The 19,910-nt window shown below is 38.2% G+C and overlaps 1 protein-coding gene across 1 annotated transcript; it reads left to right on the top strand.

Moving 5' to 3' along the window:
• Nucleotides 1-750: 750 nt before the first annotated feature.
• On the top strand, nt 751-19,657 carry LOC114353067 (ammonium transporter Rh type B-like; the record flags this gene model as incomplete). Its single annotated transcript, XM_028304886.1, has 6 exons — nt 751-948; nt 4,198-4,310; nt 10,608-10,802; nt 11,374-11,538; nt 11,662-11,752; nt 18,788-19,657. Coding segments are annotated over 6 exons (845 nt in total), but the record flags the coding sequence as incomplete, so codon positions are not given.
• Between the last annotated feature and the right edge of the window lie 253 nt (nt 19,658-19,910).

The following is a 19,910-nucleotide window of genomic DNA, read 5'->3' as shown; positions in this document are numbered from 1 at the left end:
ATAAACAAAGCAAATACCTTGACTTGGCCCACGAGGTGACCGCCATGTGGGATGTTGACTCGACGATCATTGTCCCGATAGTTGTCTCGGCGAACGGGCTAATAACGAAGAGCTTCGACCAACATCTTAAGAAGCTCTCGCTAGATGGTTGGCTCAAGGGTCAGATTCAAAAGGCGGTGATCCTCAGCACGGCACGCATTGTCCGGAGGTTCCTCAGCCTGTGACCCTGACCACCGGTAGCTTGGGCCCTGCTCCGCTACCAGCGGATTAACTATTTTTAAGAATTTTTTTTATAATGTATTTTTAGTTTTTTTTTTATATAATTTACATTGTAAAAAAAATATTAAAAATAAGAAGGAAATTGAATAAAGAGATAATAATAATAATATTTTTTTATAACTACATTGTAAAAAGAAAAAATTAAAAATAAGAAATAAAAATGAATAAAGAAATAATAATAATAAATCTTTCGACAATTTCACACAGCGCCAGCTAGCCCCAAAGTAAGCAACTTAATGCTTGTGTTATGGGTGCTAGCTTAACGGATATACTACTTATATGTATACTTTTTTTTTAAATACATAAATATTATACATAGTTACACCCAGACCCGACAGAAACTTTCATAGTTTTGCTATTCTCTAAATAAATAAAATGTTGCGAAAGTAAACATAAGAGTTTTTAAAAGTTGAGCCCGCTTTCTTTGAACACATCTACACTAATATTATAAAGATAAAAAATCTTATTTAGTAATACCATTTATTCTACAGGCGGCCGATGTTGGTGGTTCCATAGCCATCCACACGTTCGGTGCTTACTTCGGTCTTGGAGTCAGTCTTGCCTTGAAGCCAAAGCCAAGCCCTGAGGCTCCAGCCACGAACGGCAACGCAGTCCCAACGGTCGACTTGAATGGGCCGACCTATATCTCTGACGTCACTGCTATGATTGGTAAGTGGGAGAGACAAAATGAAATGAAGTTGATGAGTTCGATATTTTTATTCAGATAATTTGGAATAATTTCCACAAAAAAATCTTCATTCCATTTATTCTCACGATTGATCGATATTAACGAACTTGTTGGTGCGTTGGACAATTCTGCGCGAGAATGATTCTGTAAATGGATCCGACAGTAAAAATACTGATCCTTGAAACTTACAATTTTAATAAATTCCAGACTGGTATTTTGCACTAGGGAAATAAGTGATATTTTATTCATTTACTTTACTTTTGATATTTCCAAAACTTTTTCTTCAGAAGCCTGGTAGTGGCACATTTATTTTATATAACTTTATCTCCACAAAAATCGTCTAATAGTACTCATATCATTTTAATCTATTCTGTGCTAACACTAGTACCTAAATAGTTCTTCAATAAGTACCGAATAGGTGTTATACTTTATGGCCCATACCTACATTAAATCGAGTAAAGTATCGATAAGTTATACTATCGTTTTCATCCCGAGTCGGGTTCAGACACAGGTTGTCCGTATTGGGACATAAATCTTTATTACTCAATCGGTTGCTAAGTGTTTCCCGATACACAACTGTTTGGGACAGTCTGGGTATTTTATTTAATCGCTACTGGATTTAAGATAATAGTGATGGGATTGGTGAAGTTTAATGGTGATAAATAACACGTTAATATAGCTAAAGGGTTTCTTATAAGGTTTTAATACCTTTACAGTCATGTCTCCCGCTTTGCAAAGAAGGGAAGTCGATTCCAACTCTTCATATCGTTCGTTTCAGTCAAATGACTTCACTGCTGGACAAATGCCTCCCAAAATATTTCCATAACCGCTGGTCCTGTGCCGAACCCATCATATAATATTTTTCTTAAATTATTTGCGGATTCCAAGACAGTTAGCTATCCCCTGGACTTCTCAACCTTCACTGGTCAGGTTTTTGTTAGAGGCCAGCTGTAGATTCTGGATATACAGGAGTTGCAGTGGTGGGAAAGTGTGGTTAGTAGTTAGGACAAGTTCCGTTTAATCGGCATAGAATTAGTAGGTACTTCATCGTTTGGTTCAAACCCCGCCCACTATTGAATAAAGTACCCGCGGTTTTTTTATGCATAACAAGGCAGGTATTTGACCGCAATCGCACCTGGTGTTAAGTCAGAAGATCACTCTCGCCTTTAAAAGGCCCAGATTATGGTATTCACGAAAGACAGCAGCAGGCAGCGAATACCAGTCCCTAGCTGTGTTGTTTACCACAATGATTGGTCCAGTTTTGGTTAAGAGCACCTTTTCGCGTGTCAGTGCCTATTTTTAGCATAATAATCCCTCCATTTGTCTAGTGGTTTCAAAGTTGTAGGCTCAATTTCAGTTATTTATTTCTGGCTTTATATAAATTGAAAACTTGATTAGCATATTTTTTACCAAGTGGATTGTAGGCTATAAATATAATTTCGGGCTTCAGGCACGTGGAATTTATTTAATAAATTAATCCTTATTAAATTATATTGTGTCTCTCTTACACACTATACGATAGAAAGAGAAAAGAAGAAAAGAAGTTCAAGGATACAATTCAATAAATGAGCTTTTCACCTTTCTTAATTATTTCGTGTATAAGAGGCACAAAGTTGTAAGGATCTATAAGAGCCATTTCAAGGACGAGGCAAACTTATCAACCTGGGAACGAATCGTTACTGTATAAACTCGAGGCGGGCAGTAAGTATTCTTTCTATGAAACTCCTGTAACGCACACTTATCCGCATCGTAAAGGCCTCGCCTCGAGGTTGACAGCGCGCGAAAGGCAATTAATACGATGTTGATCCCTTTCCGGGTTGATAAGTGTGCTGTGACCTTAAATGTCATTTTTTATTAGATGAAGTGATCTTATGGAAATCTTCGGAGAGACTTTTGTCCAGCTGTGGACCTCATTTGTCTGAAACGAACGAACGAAGTGGTCTTAGACACAAAATATAACAGAAGGTAAACTCATGTATGTACCTCGCTTTGCATACCTCTCTCGCTCGCACGCTCGGCCGTCGCGCTAGGGTTGTCTTTTCATGTGTTGCGTTTATTTCGATAAGATAGAAAAATGTTACTCTTAATACTATGCAAGAAAGACAATAACAAATATTCACGTATACTTATTTATATTTAGTACGTTATTATAGTAATAGTTTGCAAACAAATACACGAGAAGGAAGTAGTATTTAGTTGAGTGACACTATTATCCAACTAATATTATAAATGCGAAAGTTTGGATGTCTGGATGTTTGTTGCTCTTTCACGCAAAAACTACTGAACGGATTTTGATGTAACTTTACAGTATTATTGTTTATAACCCTGAATAACATATAGGCTATAATTTATGACGATCTGTGACAAACTAAATTTCACGCGGGTGAAGCCGCGGGCAAAAGCTAGTTATCCAATAATTCCTAAAACCTCTCTAAAACAATTTGATATTCCTAATAATTGAGTTGGCTTTCAATTTCAATTGAAATTCAAATAAATAACTTACTTACCTCCCCGAATCAACTGGTAATTTAAAAAATGAAAATTCGGTATTTAATTATGAGTTTAAGCAACCAAATACCGAACAATTATAATACGACTTTTTCTGTTTACTCATTTTCGTCAATTTCGCAAAACAAAATAATATCACAGGCGGTTGACCGGCGCGTGACTCAAGCGAACCACAGCGAACGTGTGGCGAACGTCTGTCGCGCTCGCATTCGTCCAAGACAGTCTTGCTAGAGCGGTGTCTATGTGTGCGTGGCTCGAGCGCGTTTAGTATGGAGTTTGTCTTCTGTTATATTTTGTGTCTTAGACTTGTTTACGGGACTATTCCCACCTCTCATTCCCACCACTGCAACTCCTGTGTAGCCAGGATCTACAGCTTCACCGCCATAAAAACGTAACCAATGAAGGTCAAGTTTGTCTCGGGGGAAGTTAAACTGTCATTGGACCCGCAACGAAATTAATCAGAAGAACATAGGAGGACTAAGGCTGAGTTGCATCACCTAACTTTAACGGTAACTGTGACGACAACCGGTGCTTTTTGTATGGAGTTTGACAGATTTTTGACGTTTGTCAAAGTTAAAGTACGATGGTGCAACCCAGCCTTGGACTTGTTTAGTGTGTCTTAACTTTTTAACAGATATTTTTTTGTGTGTTTGTCTTCTAGGTAGAGTTCAATTACACTATCCAGCCACCACGGGGCAATAACTGCTGAAATTATGTTACAGGCTCTATTTTCCTGTGGATCTACTGGCCGTCTTTCAACTCGGGCTTGACCAACACCGATGCTGAGTACCAACGAGCTGTTATCAACACTTACTTGTCCCTGGCTGCCGCTACGGTAGGTTGTCCATGTAACAAATTAATTAAATTACCCATTTTATTTAGGCAATTCTACGAGCTATGTCGGTCACTTTGGTTCTCATTGGATCTCCTCATTTCTGATTCGATCACACAGGGAAACTCCGAGCATAGCCCGCTCCATCGCCCTTTGGGTGACCAGAATTAGCTCGCAGAATTGCTAAAATCAAGTGGCAGTGGGCGGGGCACATAGCACGGGCTGGAAGACGTAGCGTGGGCAGGCCTCCCACTAGATGGACCAACGATCTGGTGTAGGTCGCGGGAAGTACCTGGATGCGGGCAGCGTAGTCGGTATGGAAATCCTTTAGGAGGCCTTTGTCCAGCAGTGGACGTCATTTGGCTGAAGCGAATGATGATAGAGAGGATTGAATTAAAAGAAAAAGAAATTCCCTGTGGTATTAATGACTATTATAAAATTACTTTTATCTCAGTGTTAAATTCTCCGAAACTGTAAAAGATGAAACCCAAAGCTTTCCAAAGCCTTATCTTGGTAGGGCTCACTTAAACTTCCCCCGGCTTAGAAAAGTTACAGCATTAAGTATGTATTATGCTGAGATTGTTAACGCTCGATTTTCACGCACGACCGGTTACGCTGCATCATCCGGTATGCATGGAACCAAGCACCGGAACATTCTTTCAGGAACATATTTTGCCCTTTCGATATACTGCGTACATTTATGACGTGACTGGAAAGTTTTCGTGTTTGTTTGAACGCGCTAATCTCAGCAACTACTGGTCCGATTTGAAAAAATATTTTTGTGTTGGATAGCCTATTAATTGAGGAAGACTTCAGGCTATATCGTCAGCATCACCCTACAGCTAACAAGGGGCAGAGCAGTAAAGTATATACAGGGTGTTTCTTGTAAGGTGTCAAGCCGAAGGCAGGTGATAGGTGAGGACTAGACCTATCGATTTCACCCCCATGTATGTTTTACGATTTTTCATAGTTTAGAAGTTATCGTTAATTTTGTGATTTTTTCAAATTGTAACACAAAAAAACATGTACTTCATAGGCCATTATTTTCTGTAATCGCTCCACTAAAGTGGTAAGTCGGAGATTCCGTTACATGTTTTTGACTTTCTTAGGACTAACTAATGATTGCAATTCTCTAAGTTTACGTTACGTAGAACACATTTAAAGACAATAACTGAACAGAACATTTTTTTATCCACTACGAGGAATCTCTTGCCCTTCATCTGACCTGATGAAAACTGATGGATGATCAGCGAGCTTCACTCGGAATCCTAATCCACAGAGGAATTGGCTGTCCTAAATAGATGGCCTTACCACTAGACCACAGTGGTGGTTATTACTTTACGATTAAATTCGATATACCTACATATTAGAGTGTGAGAGAAAGAGAAAGAGTTTGTGTGTGTGTGTGTGTGTGTGTGTGTGTGTGTGTAGTTGAAAATTTTAGAATGTTCCGCTAAAAGCATATTTTTTATGTTTCTAGCAAAAATTTTGTATCTTGCATCAAAAATAGGAAGTTGATTTTTTTTTCAAAAATCTGCAATTAATAGGGAATCTGTCAAAAAAAAGAAATTTGAGAAAAATTGACCCAAAAAAAAGATAAAAAAATTTAAAGCCTACTAGGTCATACAATTTGAAAAAATCACAAAATTAACGATAACTTCTAAACTATGAAAAATCGTAAAACATACATGGGGGTGAAATCGATAGGTCTAGTCCTCACCTATCACCTGCCTTCGGCTTGACACCTTACAAGAAACACCCTGTATAATATGTATAAGCAGTATAGTCGCTTCCCTGCTTCCTTTTTGATGTCGTTGGTCCACCTTGTGGGTGGACGTCTCACGCTGCGTTTTCCGGTACGCGGCCTCCATTCCAGAACCTTGCTGCCCCTTCGGCCGTCAGTTCTGCGTACTATGTGCCTTGCCCATTGCCACTTGAGCTTGCTAAACCGTCGGGCTATGTCAGCGACTTTAGTTCGTTTACGGATCTCCTCATTTCTAACACACCGAGCATAGCCCTCTCCATAGCACACTGTGAAACTTTGAGCTTCTGTATAAGGCCAAATTGAGAGGCAACGTTTCCGAGCCACAAGTCATCGTCATCGTCGAAATTAGATATTATCGTATGATAATTTAAAAAGAAAAGAGGAAAAAACATAAAACTTTGCAACAAAACGCGCTTGTTACGTAAAATAATTTTTACTACCAGAACACATCGTTGTCGAAATTAATATAGTTGAGTTCTGAAGAGATATAAACTTAGTCTGCACTGCGGTTGTTATGTTCCAGCATGTTTACTTAGCGAGTTATTCTGGCATACGCGAACAATTTCTTCGTAGTAAACATAATTAATTTGCGGTTACAGTACGCACGCTACAACATTTTGTTACACGTTCTGCATATACTTGTTTAGAATTAACGAGAACTTCCTTAATTTTATAAACAGTTTGATTAGCGTGTGGGTCGATAATGTATACCAAAATTTTCGAACCCTTCTGCGATATTCAAGCCATCTTTGCCTTATAAATATAGTGACCCATAAAAAGGCGTTCTCGGAACACAAAATTATAATCTCATAGAAACTGGATAGCTTTTTCAAACGAGTGATTCCGATAATTTCCCCTTCAAGAAATTACCAAGCTAGAGACAATTTTGTCACTGATAGATATCAAGATATTCCACGTATTTGTTTATTACTATCTAATAACAACTACTCGCAAAGCGATCCGGATATTAAATAAGCGAGATTTCAAAATGGATAAACATGGAAAACGTTTTTAGTAATTTTTAAGATTATACAATTTTTGCAGTTGGTTTGTGATATTTAATGTTTATAATTAATTTCTGCAACGAACTAATAAAATCTCATTATTCTATGCACATTTTGGTACTAATAGGTTTGTTTACAATGCTCTCAAGTCACTATCCATTTGGCAGTAAGATTAAATAGTTTTCAAACCGTATACTCGATCTCCCAAACGATTAATAGGTACGTGGGTGTGATACTTCACACAGAAACGAGGCTGTTTGCCAGTGTGGGCGATTACAGTCTAAATTAATCAGAAGCTTGTAAATTAATTTAATCAAATACAGCCTACAGCGAGCTGGGGGCATCGTAAAAGAGAACAGCAATACAACAGCGTACTGGAATCCCGATACTGTTAACTTATAGTATAGTATAGTAGGGAGTAGCATTCGTAGTAACATAATATTAAGGCTGGGTTGCACCATCTTACTTTAACTTTGACAAACGTCAAAAATCTGTCAAAATCCATTCAAAAAGCACCGGTTATCGTCGAAAGTTGCGGTCTAAGTTGGGTGGTGCAACCCAGCCTAATTCAACTGTAGTAAATCATCCGTAATAGTACTGTCGTAATTTCGTAGCGTGTTACGGTTCGTAGTAACATCATTCCGTACCGTTTGTAGCCACATCCGTAGTACCATTCAGTGTTGGCACTAATCAATTAATTTTTTAATCAATTAATTAATTTGATTAATTTTAATCATGATTAAATTAATCCTGATTAAAATAATCATGATTAAAAAAGTAATCATAATCATGATTAATTTGTTAATCATTAATCAATAATCATTAATTTGATTAACTTGATTAACTTCTTAAATGTTCTATCGAAAACAATGTTAAAACATTGAATTCTAATATTAGATGTTTGGTTTAAGGGCTACAATTCTATGACAGGTCATACCTAGATAAATATAAGGTAACCTAGACTGCCCCCCGCCCCCTTCCCTCGCTGAAACTTCCGGTGCAGTCTTCCGACCTCCCGTAGGAGGATATCAGTCCACTTCCCCTACCGTTCCAGCACTTACTTGCAACCCCACACTCCCACCACCTGCCCCCCACCCCTAGCCTCCCTTGAAACTTCTGGTACGAAGTCTCCTGCACCTCCCCAACACGCAAAACTTCCTAGCTTAGCAACCCCACCCTTCTATTGAAGTGCCCACGCGTGGGCCTCCCCCGAAACTTCTGTTACGAACTCTCCTGCACCTCCCTAACACGCAAAACCTCCTAGTTTAGCAACCCCACCCTTCTATTGAATTGCCCACGCGTGGCCCTCCCCCCGAAACTTCTGGTACGAACTCTCCTGCACCTCCCCAACACGCAAAACCTCCTAGCTTAGCAACCCCACCCTTCTATTAAATTGCCCACGCGTGGGCCTCCCCCCGAAACTTCTGGTACGAACTCTCCTGCACCTCCCCAACACACAAAACGTCCTAGTTTAGCAACCCCACCTTTCCGTTGAATTGCCCACGCTTGCACCTACCTTGGGAGGGGGGGGACTTCTCCCCTATCGTCAGCCAGCCCGCTTAACTTCTATCCTGACCCAATTTTGCTGGAGGATACCGGAAGAATAGAAGGAATTGTGAAAAACAAAACTAGTGCGATAAGTGTTTTGAGTAGTGAAAATTGACGCAGTTTTTTGGGAAAACTCCAGATCCCCCCTTTGCTAGATAAGTATTTTATAAGTCGTGGGTACCTTTTCATACACTCCCAACCCTTTTCTTATGAAAATAGTAGATAGTTAATCAAATAATCAAATTAACGATTAATGATTATGATTAATTAATCTTAATCAAAATTTTTGATTAATGATTAACTAATCATAATCAAAAAATTTTGATTATGATTTTAATCATTAATTTTTAATCATTAATCAGATTAACTTTTTGCCAACACTGGTACCATTTGTAGTATCATCCGTAGTAGTATTGCCATTCGTAGTACCTCTCGTAGTACCTTTCGTAGCAACTACGCGTATTCCCACCGCGTAGTTGACGCAACCATAATATATTATATTTGCTTGAGACTTGCAAGCTTGAGTTATTTATCAACCAAACTGAGAACAAATTGCTTATCCGATAGAGGAAGCAAACCCGGGATCTCCCAGTTGAAAATAATGGTACCTACTATCTAACCACTAGAATACATAGCCGTTATTTTTTAAGAATTCATGTACTCTATCAAAATATTTGCTGCTACACCTTCAAAGAAACTTCTTCTAATGCGTCTTAAATAGATTCGAAATGATTGCTATGAAGACTTTTTAGTATCTCTTTTTATTATGATAAAAGTAAGCACTTGTTTGAATTCCTTTGAGAGATCCTGACTTATTGTCTCCGGTCATTAACTTCAAAATTTTAACGGTGTTAACGAACTAAGAAACACAATTTGTGACACATTTAAATTAAATACCTTAGTTTATGACAAGTTCGTTACCTTTTCAGGTGATTACGTATTCACAAACTAACTTCAAGGCCTGTAAAATAGATTAAAAAGTATTTAAGACGAATATCGCTGTCTTGACTCCTGAAAAGAAAATGAGCAGTCTTAATACGTTATTAGCCGTTAAGATAAATATGTAAAGTGTTATTATTATATTCTTAAAACAATCATGTTCTAGAAATCATTATTTATCTGAAATCTACTTTGAGCCTGTTTCACCACTTGATAATTACCAAGCCCTGATTTTATTTATTTATCTGTATTAAAGAAACATACAGCCTTGTTTGATACATGCAGCTTAAAATTAAGTTGTAGCTATTACAGGATCTTATGTGAAACTGATCTTTATTTGACGTTCTAGTCAAAAAAATCGAATACCTGCGTGAATAGTAGGCATTGTTTTGAAGGAAAAAAAAAAGTTTTTTGAGGTCATAAAATAAAAGTCTGATCGGTGTCGGCATCGAACTGCCTATTCGAGATTCGAGAAGCTATTCTAAATCACTGTACGGCGAGCTAGTCGCATTCGCAACGCACTACAGAGATGCCCACGCGCTACTAACGCGCCATAGCGCGCGACTACATCGCTACAAAAAGTCGCCGAGGGCGAAACCTTACTCAAAAGAAACCTTCAACATGTAAACACCCGTTTGTTAGTCGTATACCTCGAAATCAAAAAATCCTTGTAGCTTTTCACCTATTCGCATTTCACCGTGTTAGCGTTTTTTGTTGTAGTGTGTAATATCGGTAGTATATTTTGTTACTAGCATATATTTTTAACAGATTTTTACAAAAGTAACACATTTTGATGTAGCATGTATTATCAATAGCCTATTTACAGTGAAGACAGGCAGGGAAGTAAATCTACTATGAATGTTTTAGACAATTGTAATTAGCGATCAAAAATTATACTACAAGAATAAAAATCTATTCAGAAATTTTGATATCGCGGCGAAATGTGAATAGGTGAAAAGCTACAAGGATTTTTTGATTTCGAGGTATACGACTAACAAACGTGAACACCTGATATGAACTTTATCTTTCTTCTGTTCCCCACAGGTGACCACCTTCATAATCTCTTCAGCAGTGAGCAAGCACCAGGGTCGGTTCGACATGGTGCACATTCAGAACTCCACGTTAGCCGGTGGAGTGGCGGTCGGGTCGGTGTGCAATATGCACATCGGGCCGGGAGGTGCCATCGCTGTTGGTATTGGAGCTGGTCTTCTGAGTGTGGTGGGGTACCGGTTCTTGACGGTAAGTTTAAATAAACCAGTTTTTTTCAATAATTTTATCACTTTTTTTCTTTCTTTCACTTCTGAAAACATTTTGAATAAAGAAAAAAAAAGATTATTTGGTGTATGACCGTAGTACCTACATAATTACAATAATGTGTTTTCATATTTTAAAGCAACGATATTGTGTACTTTTTCTTAAATTAATAAAATAGGTTAATTTTGTTCTTTTCACACAAAAACTTTTCGCTTGAATTAAGTTAAAATTGTTATTGTCCAATCAGATTGGAATGGAAAACAAAAGAGAATCATATCAATCAAAAGATATCAGACAGTCGAATGTCGTAAAACAAAACAACATCAGCGTGGAATCGCAGAAATATAAATATTGCTGGCTCATTTTCTATCGATCGTCAATTGTTTTTAGCTTTTTAAGAACTCGCTAAACAAGTTTAATATTTTTAAAGAATACGAACGACTGCTGTCATTTATTAAAGGCATAGTAGATCTGGTCATGCATAAAGTTAAGCATACACATGAGAGTGTCCGAATATTTTGAATTAACTTCAATCCAAATTCCATTTTTATTTCAGCCAAAACTGACCAAGCTTGGTATCATGGACACCTGTGGAGTCAACAACCTCCACGGTATGCCAGGGCTGTACTCAGGGTTGCTGTCGGTTCTCTTCGCTGCGCTAGCTAGCAAAGACGCTTATGGGGCTCCTGAGCTGGTCTCTGTATTTGGAGCCATGGATGAGGTATATGACCAACTTTTTTACTTACGATTCTTTCTCATCAAGCTACTAGAATGTTTTTTGATAGGTAATTTTGATGTGTTACGAAAGCATTAGTTATTAAATAATGTTCTTGAAATTTTACAGGGTGGCAGGACGGCTTCAAACCAAGCTTTGTACCAATTCATCGCCCTAGCTGTAACGTTCGTGCTGTCTCTAGTTTTTGGTTTTTTGACAGGTTTGTAAACTATTTTAATTTAGTTAATTTTAACAAAAATATACACCAAATTACTGTGTCTACGAGATCAAATCGGGATTAAATCTAGATACAAGAATTAATAAAAGATCATTGTCAATACTGACCCTACTTTGGCTCACGGCAAGGTGAATGATTAACCAGACCACTCTTGCCCTTTGTAATGTATGTGCATAGAGCTAACAATATTTATGTCGTCGGCCGTTTGGTGTAGTGGTTCAGAACGGACTACTATGCCGAGAGGTCCCGGGTTCGATTCCCGGCCGGGCAGAAATTGAAATGATGAATTTTAATTTCTGTGACGGGTCTGGGTGTGACTATGTATAATGTTTATGTATTAAAAAAAAAAGTATATCTATACTAATTAGAGATGAACGGATAGTTGTTTGGCCGGATACCGGATACCGGATATCCGGCCAGCTGCTAGGCCGGATAGCCGGATATCCGGCGGCCGGATAGTTGGCCCATTGTCTCGTTGCATGTCGTGACGATTATAGTGCCGCACAGGTGCTTCGAACGCGATNAAAGTGCCTACCCAAAGTCATTATTCCACGCGGACGAAGTCGCGGGCACAGCTAGTAAGTAGTATATCCGTTAAGCTAGCACCCATAACACAAGCATTAAGTTGCTTACTTTGGGGCTAGCTGGCGCTGTGTGAAATTGTCCAAAGATTTATTTATTATTATTATTATGTTAATTTAGATAGTACTTCATAATATTGGCTTACAACTTTAACATAGGGTTTCTATGTAGGGACCGCGATTAGCATGACGAGAGACTAAAGAACGGATCATTTCAATGGCCAGTACATACCTGTTAAGCTGTCATATCGATTCCTAATCCAATAGCACAGAAATCCTCAACAAATAATAGATTATTGCTATTAAGAGGTGGAGGTCCGCAATGCCGCATTCCCGGCGCAGGCATGTATATTGCTGACCGATGCGTTTGGACGTCTTGCCGACGGTGTGCCCGTGGCTCTAGGATTCTTCGGTGGTTTACAATGGACGACTTTTAGATAAATAATTTGTTCAGACGATATTATATGGTATCGTCTGAACAACTAAATACTGTATCTCAGCTGTATTCCGCCGCATTCTTTTTCACCTAAATAATTTTCCTCATTTTACTAGGTCACTGATTGACTGACTCAGTCATCACGAAATATCAGAAACAATAAGTGCTAGAAGTCTCAAATTTTGCATAGGGGTTACTTTTAAAACGTAGGTGTTCACTAAGTCGGGATTTTGCAAAATTTAACCCATAAGGGTGTAAAACGGTATCCACGCGTACGAAGTCGCGGGCGGCCGCTAGTCTCTATACAATCAGCGTCGTCAGATGTAAAGGATCTTTATGGTCGGTAATGGAGATTATAGGAATAGTTCTGTATGAGCCGTCCATAGGGCAGTGAACTTTAAATGAAATATCGTACAAGCAGACCTAGCTATATGTATAAACTACAAACAAAGCATGCGAACAGTTTTGTGTGCATTATTTTTCACGTATATAATTTTTCTCAGATGGGAATTGAATTTACGATCTTTTTATTGCCATTTGACTGTTCTAACTCTTAAACATTGGAGAGATTAGAAACCTGTATTTTCAAGTGAATTCCACCCTGTTTTTGTCTGAAATTATCTTGGAAAGAGCCCCTTCATAATATATTTTCAAGCCTAAATAAACAATAATGAATCCCCACGAATTTATGAAGAAAGCGAATAAAAATTTCATTCAGTTCAAAAAACAATAACCTTCCAACCAAGTAGCAATGAAAAATGCTTTGTCCAAAAAGTGATATTAATGTCAAATTATTACACAATGCAACGTTTTAACTAAACCAACAAACCAGCGGATTAACTAATTGGGCGCGTACATCAACGTTTACATTACCTTAGCGTAGAATTATTCAGAATATTACCGCTCGAGCTTTGATTAAATACTCGTAATAGCTGGGTAAATAAATCCTTGACAACGAAAGATCCTTTGGCAGAGTATTTCAAACATTTAGGCCTGGTACACGCGAGCGCTTTGTGGCCGAAAGAGAGCGTTTTGTGGCCGAAAGAGAGTTTTTTGTGGCCGAAAGAGTTTTTTGTGGCCGAAAAAGAGCGCTTTGTGGCCGAAAGAGAAGGCTGCCGAAAAACGTGGCTGCTAAAGTGTTAATATCAGGAAAATGTGATTAGCCTGCGCCGGTAAAATCATTGGAATGCCTTTGCGATATAGTCTACGGGATTCTGGACCGCTTATCTCGCTCGCTCACGCTGTGATGGTGTCATGTGAGAGAGTGATAGATAGAATCTAAATTGCGTCATCATGTTGCAGAATATAACCGCTATGATGCGAGACGATTAATATAATGTATTTATTGTCTCTATTCATCATCATCATCATTTCAGCCATAGGACGTCCACTGCTGAACATAGGCCTCCCCTAATGCTTTCCACGTTGATCGATTGGTAGCAGCCTGCATCCAGCGCTTCCCTGCTACCTTTACGATGTCGTCAGTCCACCTTGAAGGTGGACGTCTCACGCAGCGTTTTCCGGTACGCGGCCTCCATTCCAGAACCTTGCTGCCCCATCGGCCGTCAGTTCTGCGTACTATATGCCCTGCCCATTGCCACTTCAGCTTGCTAATCCGTCGGGCTATGTCAGCAACTTTAGTTCGTTTACGGATTTCCTCATTTCTGATTCGATCTCGCAAAGAAACACCAAGCATAGCCCTCTCCATAGCACGCTGTGCGACTTTGAGCTTCTGTATAAGGCCTATAGTGAGAGGCCACGTTTCCGAGCCATAAGTTATCTTCTATTCATCTCATCTTATTCATTCACACAGCAATGCTGTTGTCTGAAAGAGTCGGGTGCTGAATCGTAGTTATTTTTATCTAGAATGGAGTCCCCCCCTTGTGGCATTAGATTTTTGCAAATGATACCACTCGAACCCCTTATTTATAGCTCTAGGGAGTCTAAATGTAAGTTAATGAGTACTTAGCCATGGACTCGCTACCCCAGGTCTTATAAGGGGAAATTAGAATGGAAAGAAAAAACCGTTAAGTGACCCCTATGCGTCCAACCTACTCGCGTGCAAAGAGTTCTTTAATAGAAAAAGAAATCAAAAAATTTGGTAAACATTCGGTAGATACCCAACCAGTTTCAGTTGACATTTAAAACAACCTCTTTTCGAATTTCTTTCTAGTTGCTAACTGATCACTTAATTAACTTCCTTAATTAATGTTAGTTGTTTACACAGCACGAACCGTTTTGGGTCATCAATCTTCATCTTGTATCGAATTTAGAGTTTGTACTTGATGAGTAGTTTTTGAGGAAAAAGCTTGTTACCAAGCTAACAGACAGAGAGATTTCGCTCTTTTAAGGCGTGTAAAGGTGGCGGTTCGCATCGCGACAGAGACAGGAGACCGAGACGCGAGATCGAGACGGGAGACCGCGAACGTTACTTGACTTTAGACAATGTATAAGCGACAGTACGCAAGCGAGACAGAGACACAGGTCTCTGCCTTAGTCAAATAACGGCCGCGGTCTCGTGTCTCGGTCTCATGTCTCGGTCTCGTGTGTCGGTCCCGTGTCTCGGTCTCGTGTCTCGGTCTCGTGTCTCAGTCTCGTGTCTCGGTCTCCTGTCTCTGTCGACATCGTGCGGTCTACACGGTTTATGACTGCAGTCTGTGGAGGAACACTATAATGTGGTCGCGATCCTCATCAGTGAGGGACCCAAGAAGAAGGAAAGTGTTTTGTTCAATTAATTTACGTAACTGTAATTGTAATTCATGGAAGAGAAAAACAAGATAGTTTTAGCGTATCAAATGTCTAGTACATAATATGCCTGATATAAAATAAATGATATGAAATCATACCATCTCTTGAAACTAGTTTAAAGTTAGAATCGAGTTTCAAATGTGAAAGGCCTGAGTGAGAAATCATGAGTCTAATGCCCAGAATATTGTAATAGGAATAGTTTATCAAACTACGACCTCAGACTGACCTAGACTTATATCAGAAACCACGTTATTATAATGTTAAGTGACACATAAAGTAGACTATGATCTGGACCTCCTCAAGATGAGGGTAAATAGGTATTTACTGGGTAGGTATGTAACATTTTAAACTGCTTCTCCCTTAAGCAGGTCAAAATGTACGCAGCCGCACTTATCAGATTGCAAACATTTTGTTTCTTCCCGCGCGCGGTCATATCGCATCAATCCTTACTAATATTATGAATGCGAAAGTATCTCTCTGTCTGTCAGTGTCACTTTGACGCCTAAACCACTGGACCGTGGCATAGAGATAGTTTGAGTCCCGAGAAAGGACATAGGATAGTTTTTATCCCGGTTTTTTATACAGGGAGGCGCGCGATATAGTTTTTCTGTGACAGACAAAATTTCTAGCGGGTAAAGCCGCGGGCGGAAAGCTAGTACAAAATGTACAAGTATAGAGACCGATAAATGTTGTTCCGCAGACCGTAGAACGCATTCAGTGTGGCAAAACCTTTAACATTTGGTTTGATTACGGTCAAATACCTGTCTTGTTCTGCATAAAAAAGTCGACAATGAAAAATAGGCCTTATTTAAATACTTTCTCTAATATTTCCTTGAACGTACAATCGAGTGACTTTTCGATTCGTTGGTTCTCATCTCTCGAGGCCTTTAGACTTTACGTAATTATTACTCATCTATTTCATTTAAAACCCACTTAACATAAAATAAAATAGAGGAAATAATTTGGTAAACACGGCGAGCGGAGCACGCGGCCAATGTACTTTGAACCTAAGTACAATGTACTTTAAGCTTAGTAATTTTATCTACTTCAGTATCTACTTTGAACCTTTCCAACTTAATATTGAGGAAGGAAAACAGTCTATTTTCGGCTGACAAAGTATTAAAATGTAAGAAAACAATTTGTGATAGCTCTTAGCTTCTATTACGGACTTCTTAAACTGACACCTTGTTTCTGAAAACTTAAATGATCTTACAATACTGCCTTTGTTTCTTTTTACCACAGCGAATTTAATATTTGGCAGAAAGTAACAATTTAATTTGCAATGAAACTGTTCTGTGGAAAGCATTGGGGGAGGCCTTTGTCAAGCAGTGGACGTGATTTTCACAATTTTTTTTAAAAGAATATTAGTAATCTGTTATTACACAAATTACTAATATTCCCGTTAGCCCCTCGTACAAAGCTAAATATGCTTGTATCACGAGTGAGCTCACCACAAAAGTCGAGCGGCGGCGGGGACCGAACCCGCGTTCCCCGGATCACGAGTCGGCCAGTCCGATCCCTTCACCGTTCAGCTATCGTGGCTTCAAAAATAATGATAGATAAATGAATAATTTTAAACCTGAAATTCGATTCAAGTGTCTCTAGACCTCCTTCGTAGTTGGCAGACGTTAAGTGGTTTAACCTTAGAAGATAATATTTAACACGTGTCAGAATTTCTAATTAAATTGGGGGTAATTAAATTATGTCTGTTTTCCGACCTCTTAGAGGTATGCTGTTACTTTGTAAGTTGTAACGTTTAATGCTGGCTTTTGTCCTATCCATTAATACGTCTACACGTTATTTGTTAAACATTTATCTTCTGTTGTTGTGTTGCGAGTCTATTTAATTATGAACTAGAAACATTATGTGCCTTATTAAGAAAAAGTTGAACGCGCAATGAACTCTGGTTTAAAATATAATTTTCATGCTAAATGTCAATTCAAACTAGTGATCAACGCGAGTTTCATCATCATCATCATCTCAGCCGACGTCCACTGCTGAACATTATCATAGGCCTCCCCTAATGCTTTCCATGTTGCCCGGTTTGTAGCGGCCTGCGTCCAGCGCTTTTCTGCTACCTTTATGATGTCGTCGGTCCACCTTGTGGGTCGACGTCACACGCTGCGTTTTTCGGTACGCGGCCTCCACTCCAGAACCTTGCTGCCCCATCGGCCGTCAGTTCTGCGTACTATGTGCCCTGCCCATTGCCACTTCAGCTTGCTAATCCGTCGGGCTGTGTCAGCGACTTTAGTTCGTTTACGGATCTCCTCATTTCTGATTCAATTTCGTAAAGAAACACCGAGCGTAGCCCTCGCAAGTTTAATTTTTTTGTAATAAGCTGTGCTGTTATAAAGTTTTTTTCTTATCTAATAATAATAGAAGTTAATTGAGTATTATGTCTCAATTCTTTATAAAAGAAAATTCTTATAAATAAAAATTTGATAGAGGTCTAGATGGTTCCCAGAAGGTTAGCCACATTGCCGCTTAAAAAATATTATTTTTGGACTGCTGCGTCACTACCTAAGACTTAGGTTTCTTTGTATTCTTTTATGTTTCAATAGCTTTCCGTCCGCGGCTTCGCGCGTGTGTATAATATGTAGCCTATGTTACTCGTGGATAATGTAGCTTTCGAATGATGAAAGAATTTTTAAAAACGGTCCAGTTGTTTTTGAGCCTATTCATTACAACCACACATACAAACAAAGTTTTCCTCTTTATAATATTAGTGTAGATTATCCCGTTCCATGAAATCATAATCGAAATTATTTGCGAGTTATTAACAACGCTTGTCATAATAATTACCTACTTACTACTGAGAAATACTTTATGCTAATTATTTTTGGGAATCTACTGATTACTAACTGATACCGATGAGCCGATGAATTAATGTGTATTAATTATCAAGCAGTCTATAATTTATTAATAAAAGTATATCTTCTGAATCTCAATGACTTCGTGGGCGTCCTAATTTTAAGTAAATGTACTTAATTCGCTACCAGCGTCGTGGCTTTCCTCACCGGGGCCACGGCATATACTGAGTGGGGTCCCATTGCGATGGGCATCGCTGTGCGACAGGGTGGCACTGCTCAGTTTAATTTGTCTTCCATTGTATGTTTTATGTGTCACCTCTGTTTTATTTGATTTTTTTTTATTTACCTCTTTTGTCTTTTGTGATGTCCATGGCAATAAATGTTTCTTTCTTCTTTCTTTCTTTCTTTCTTTACTACGAAGTAAACGCATTTTTATTTCCAGGTTTACTATCTAAGCTGCCCATCTTCGAATCCCTGAAGGAGACCGAAAAATACGACGACGAAATTAACTGGGAATTGCCCTAATCGAGTTTTCTACAATTGGCCCTTTATTTCCAACTGGAATTTAACACAATTTCGACGAAATAAAGGCAAACCTTTGGGTGTCTGTATCCCCGGGGAAAATTATACAGATATTATGTAATGCAAAATTGTTTTGTAACTTATCCTGAACCTTGGGGTCGGGACCAACGTCATAATTATGAATCTTGTAAAGGTAATATTAAGGTTGCATTTCGTGAATGATTTTTTATAGGGTGATTCTGCTGCTTGAAAAAAGTGAGCTCAAGTCTCTGATTAAGCATTCTACAAAATATAGAGTCACTATTATAGTTTAAGCAAGACTCTTACTATAAAATCATAACTACTAACGCTACTTTTTCTTCCTCCATTTTAGCCAAGCATTTTTGCAAAAATCAATTACTAAAAAATGCCTGTCTAATATTTTGTTCTTTTGTAAGTAATCAATAAAAATTTAGTTCACGAGATCAGTATTATGTAATTTATAAATAGCAATTATTATAATTTACTCGTAAGTTTCCAGTCGAATGTTTTAATATAACTTTTTATTAGTTTTAGCTCTCTACCAAAGATATTAACAATTTAATTCTTCAGCTGATACAAGTTGCATTTACTTTGAATAATTTCAAATCATAGGCGTCTATTTTACAATACTGTAACTTCAGTTTGCAAGAGCAAGAGAGATAGTGACAAATGTTATCAAAGCCTGAGACAGGAGAGTCGTTTGTCAAAATGGTTTTAGCTAAGTGGGCCCTATGTAAACCATTTAATCAAACAATACATAAATAGTACATTCAGTAAATGCAAATATAATCAATTGTTACTGGAGAGTAACGGTTGAATTATTTGGTATTAAAATAATTACTGTTTCATTTCAATTTTGTTGTTTTGTTTCTATCATTAATTTTACGTTACAAAGAATTTATGTTGATTTAGTTGCATGTATAAAAGTATAATGTATTTTTATAATAATGGTAATAAAATCATTTTTAAATTGTTAATTGTAAATGTTACAAGATATTATTATACTAACAAAATAAACAATA

The sequence above is a fragment of the Ostrinia furnacalis genome, unplaced genomic scaffold (genome assembly GCF_004193835.3).
Source record: "Ostrinia furnacalis isolate ACB-3 unplaced genomic scaffold, ASM419383v2 OfSCF1598, whole genome shotgun sequence".
Classification (NCBI taxonomy): Eukaryota; Metazoa; Arthropoda; class Insecta; order Lepidoptera; family Crambidae; genus Ostrinia; species Ostrinia furnacalis.
The sequence above is the reverse complement of the archived record's forward strand: the minus strand, read 5'-3'. Positions and strand labels throughout refer to the sequence as shown.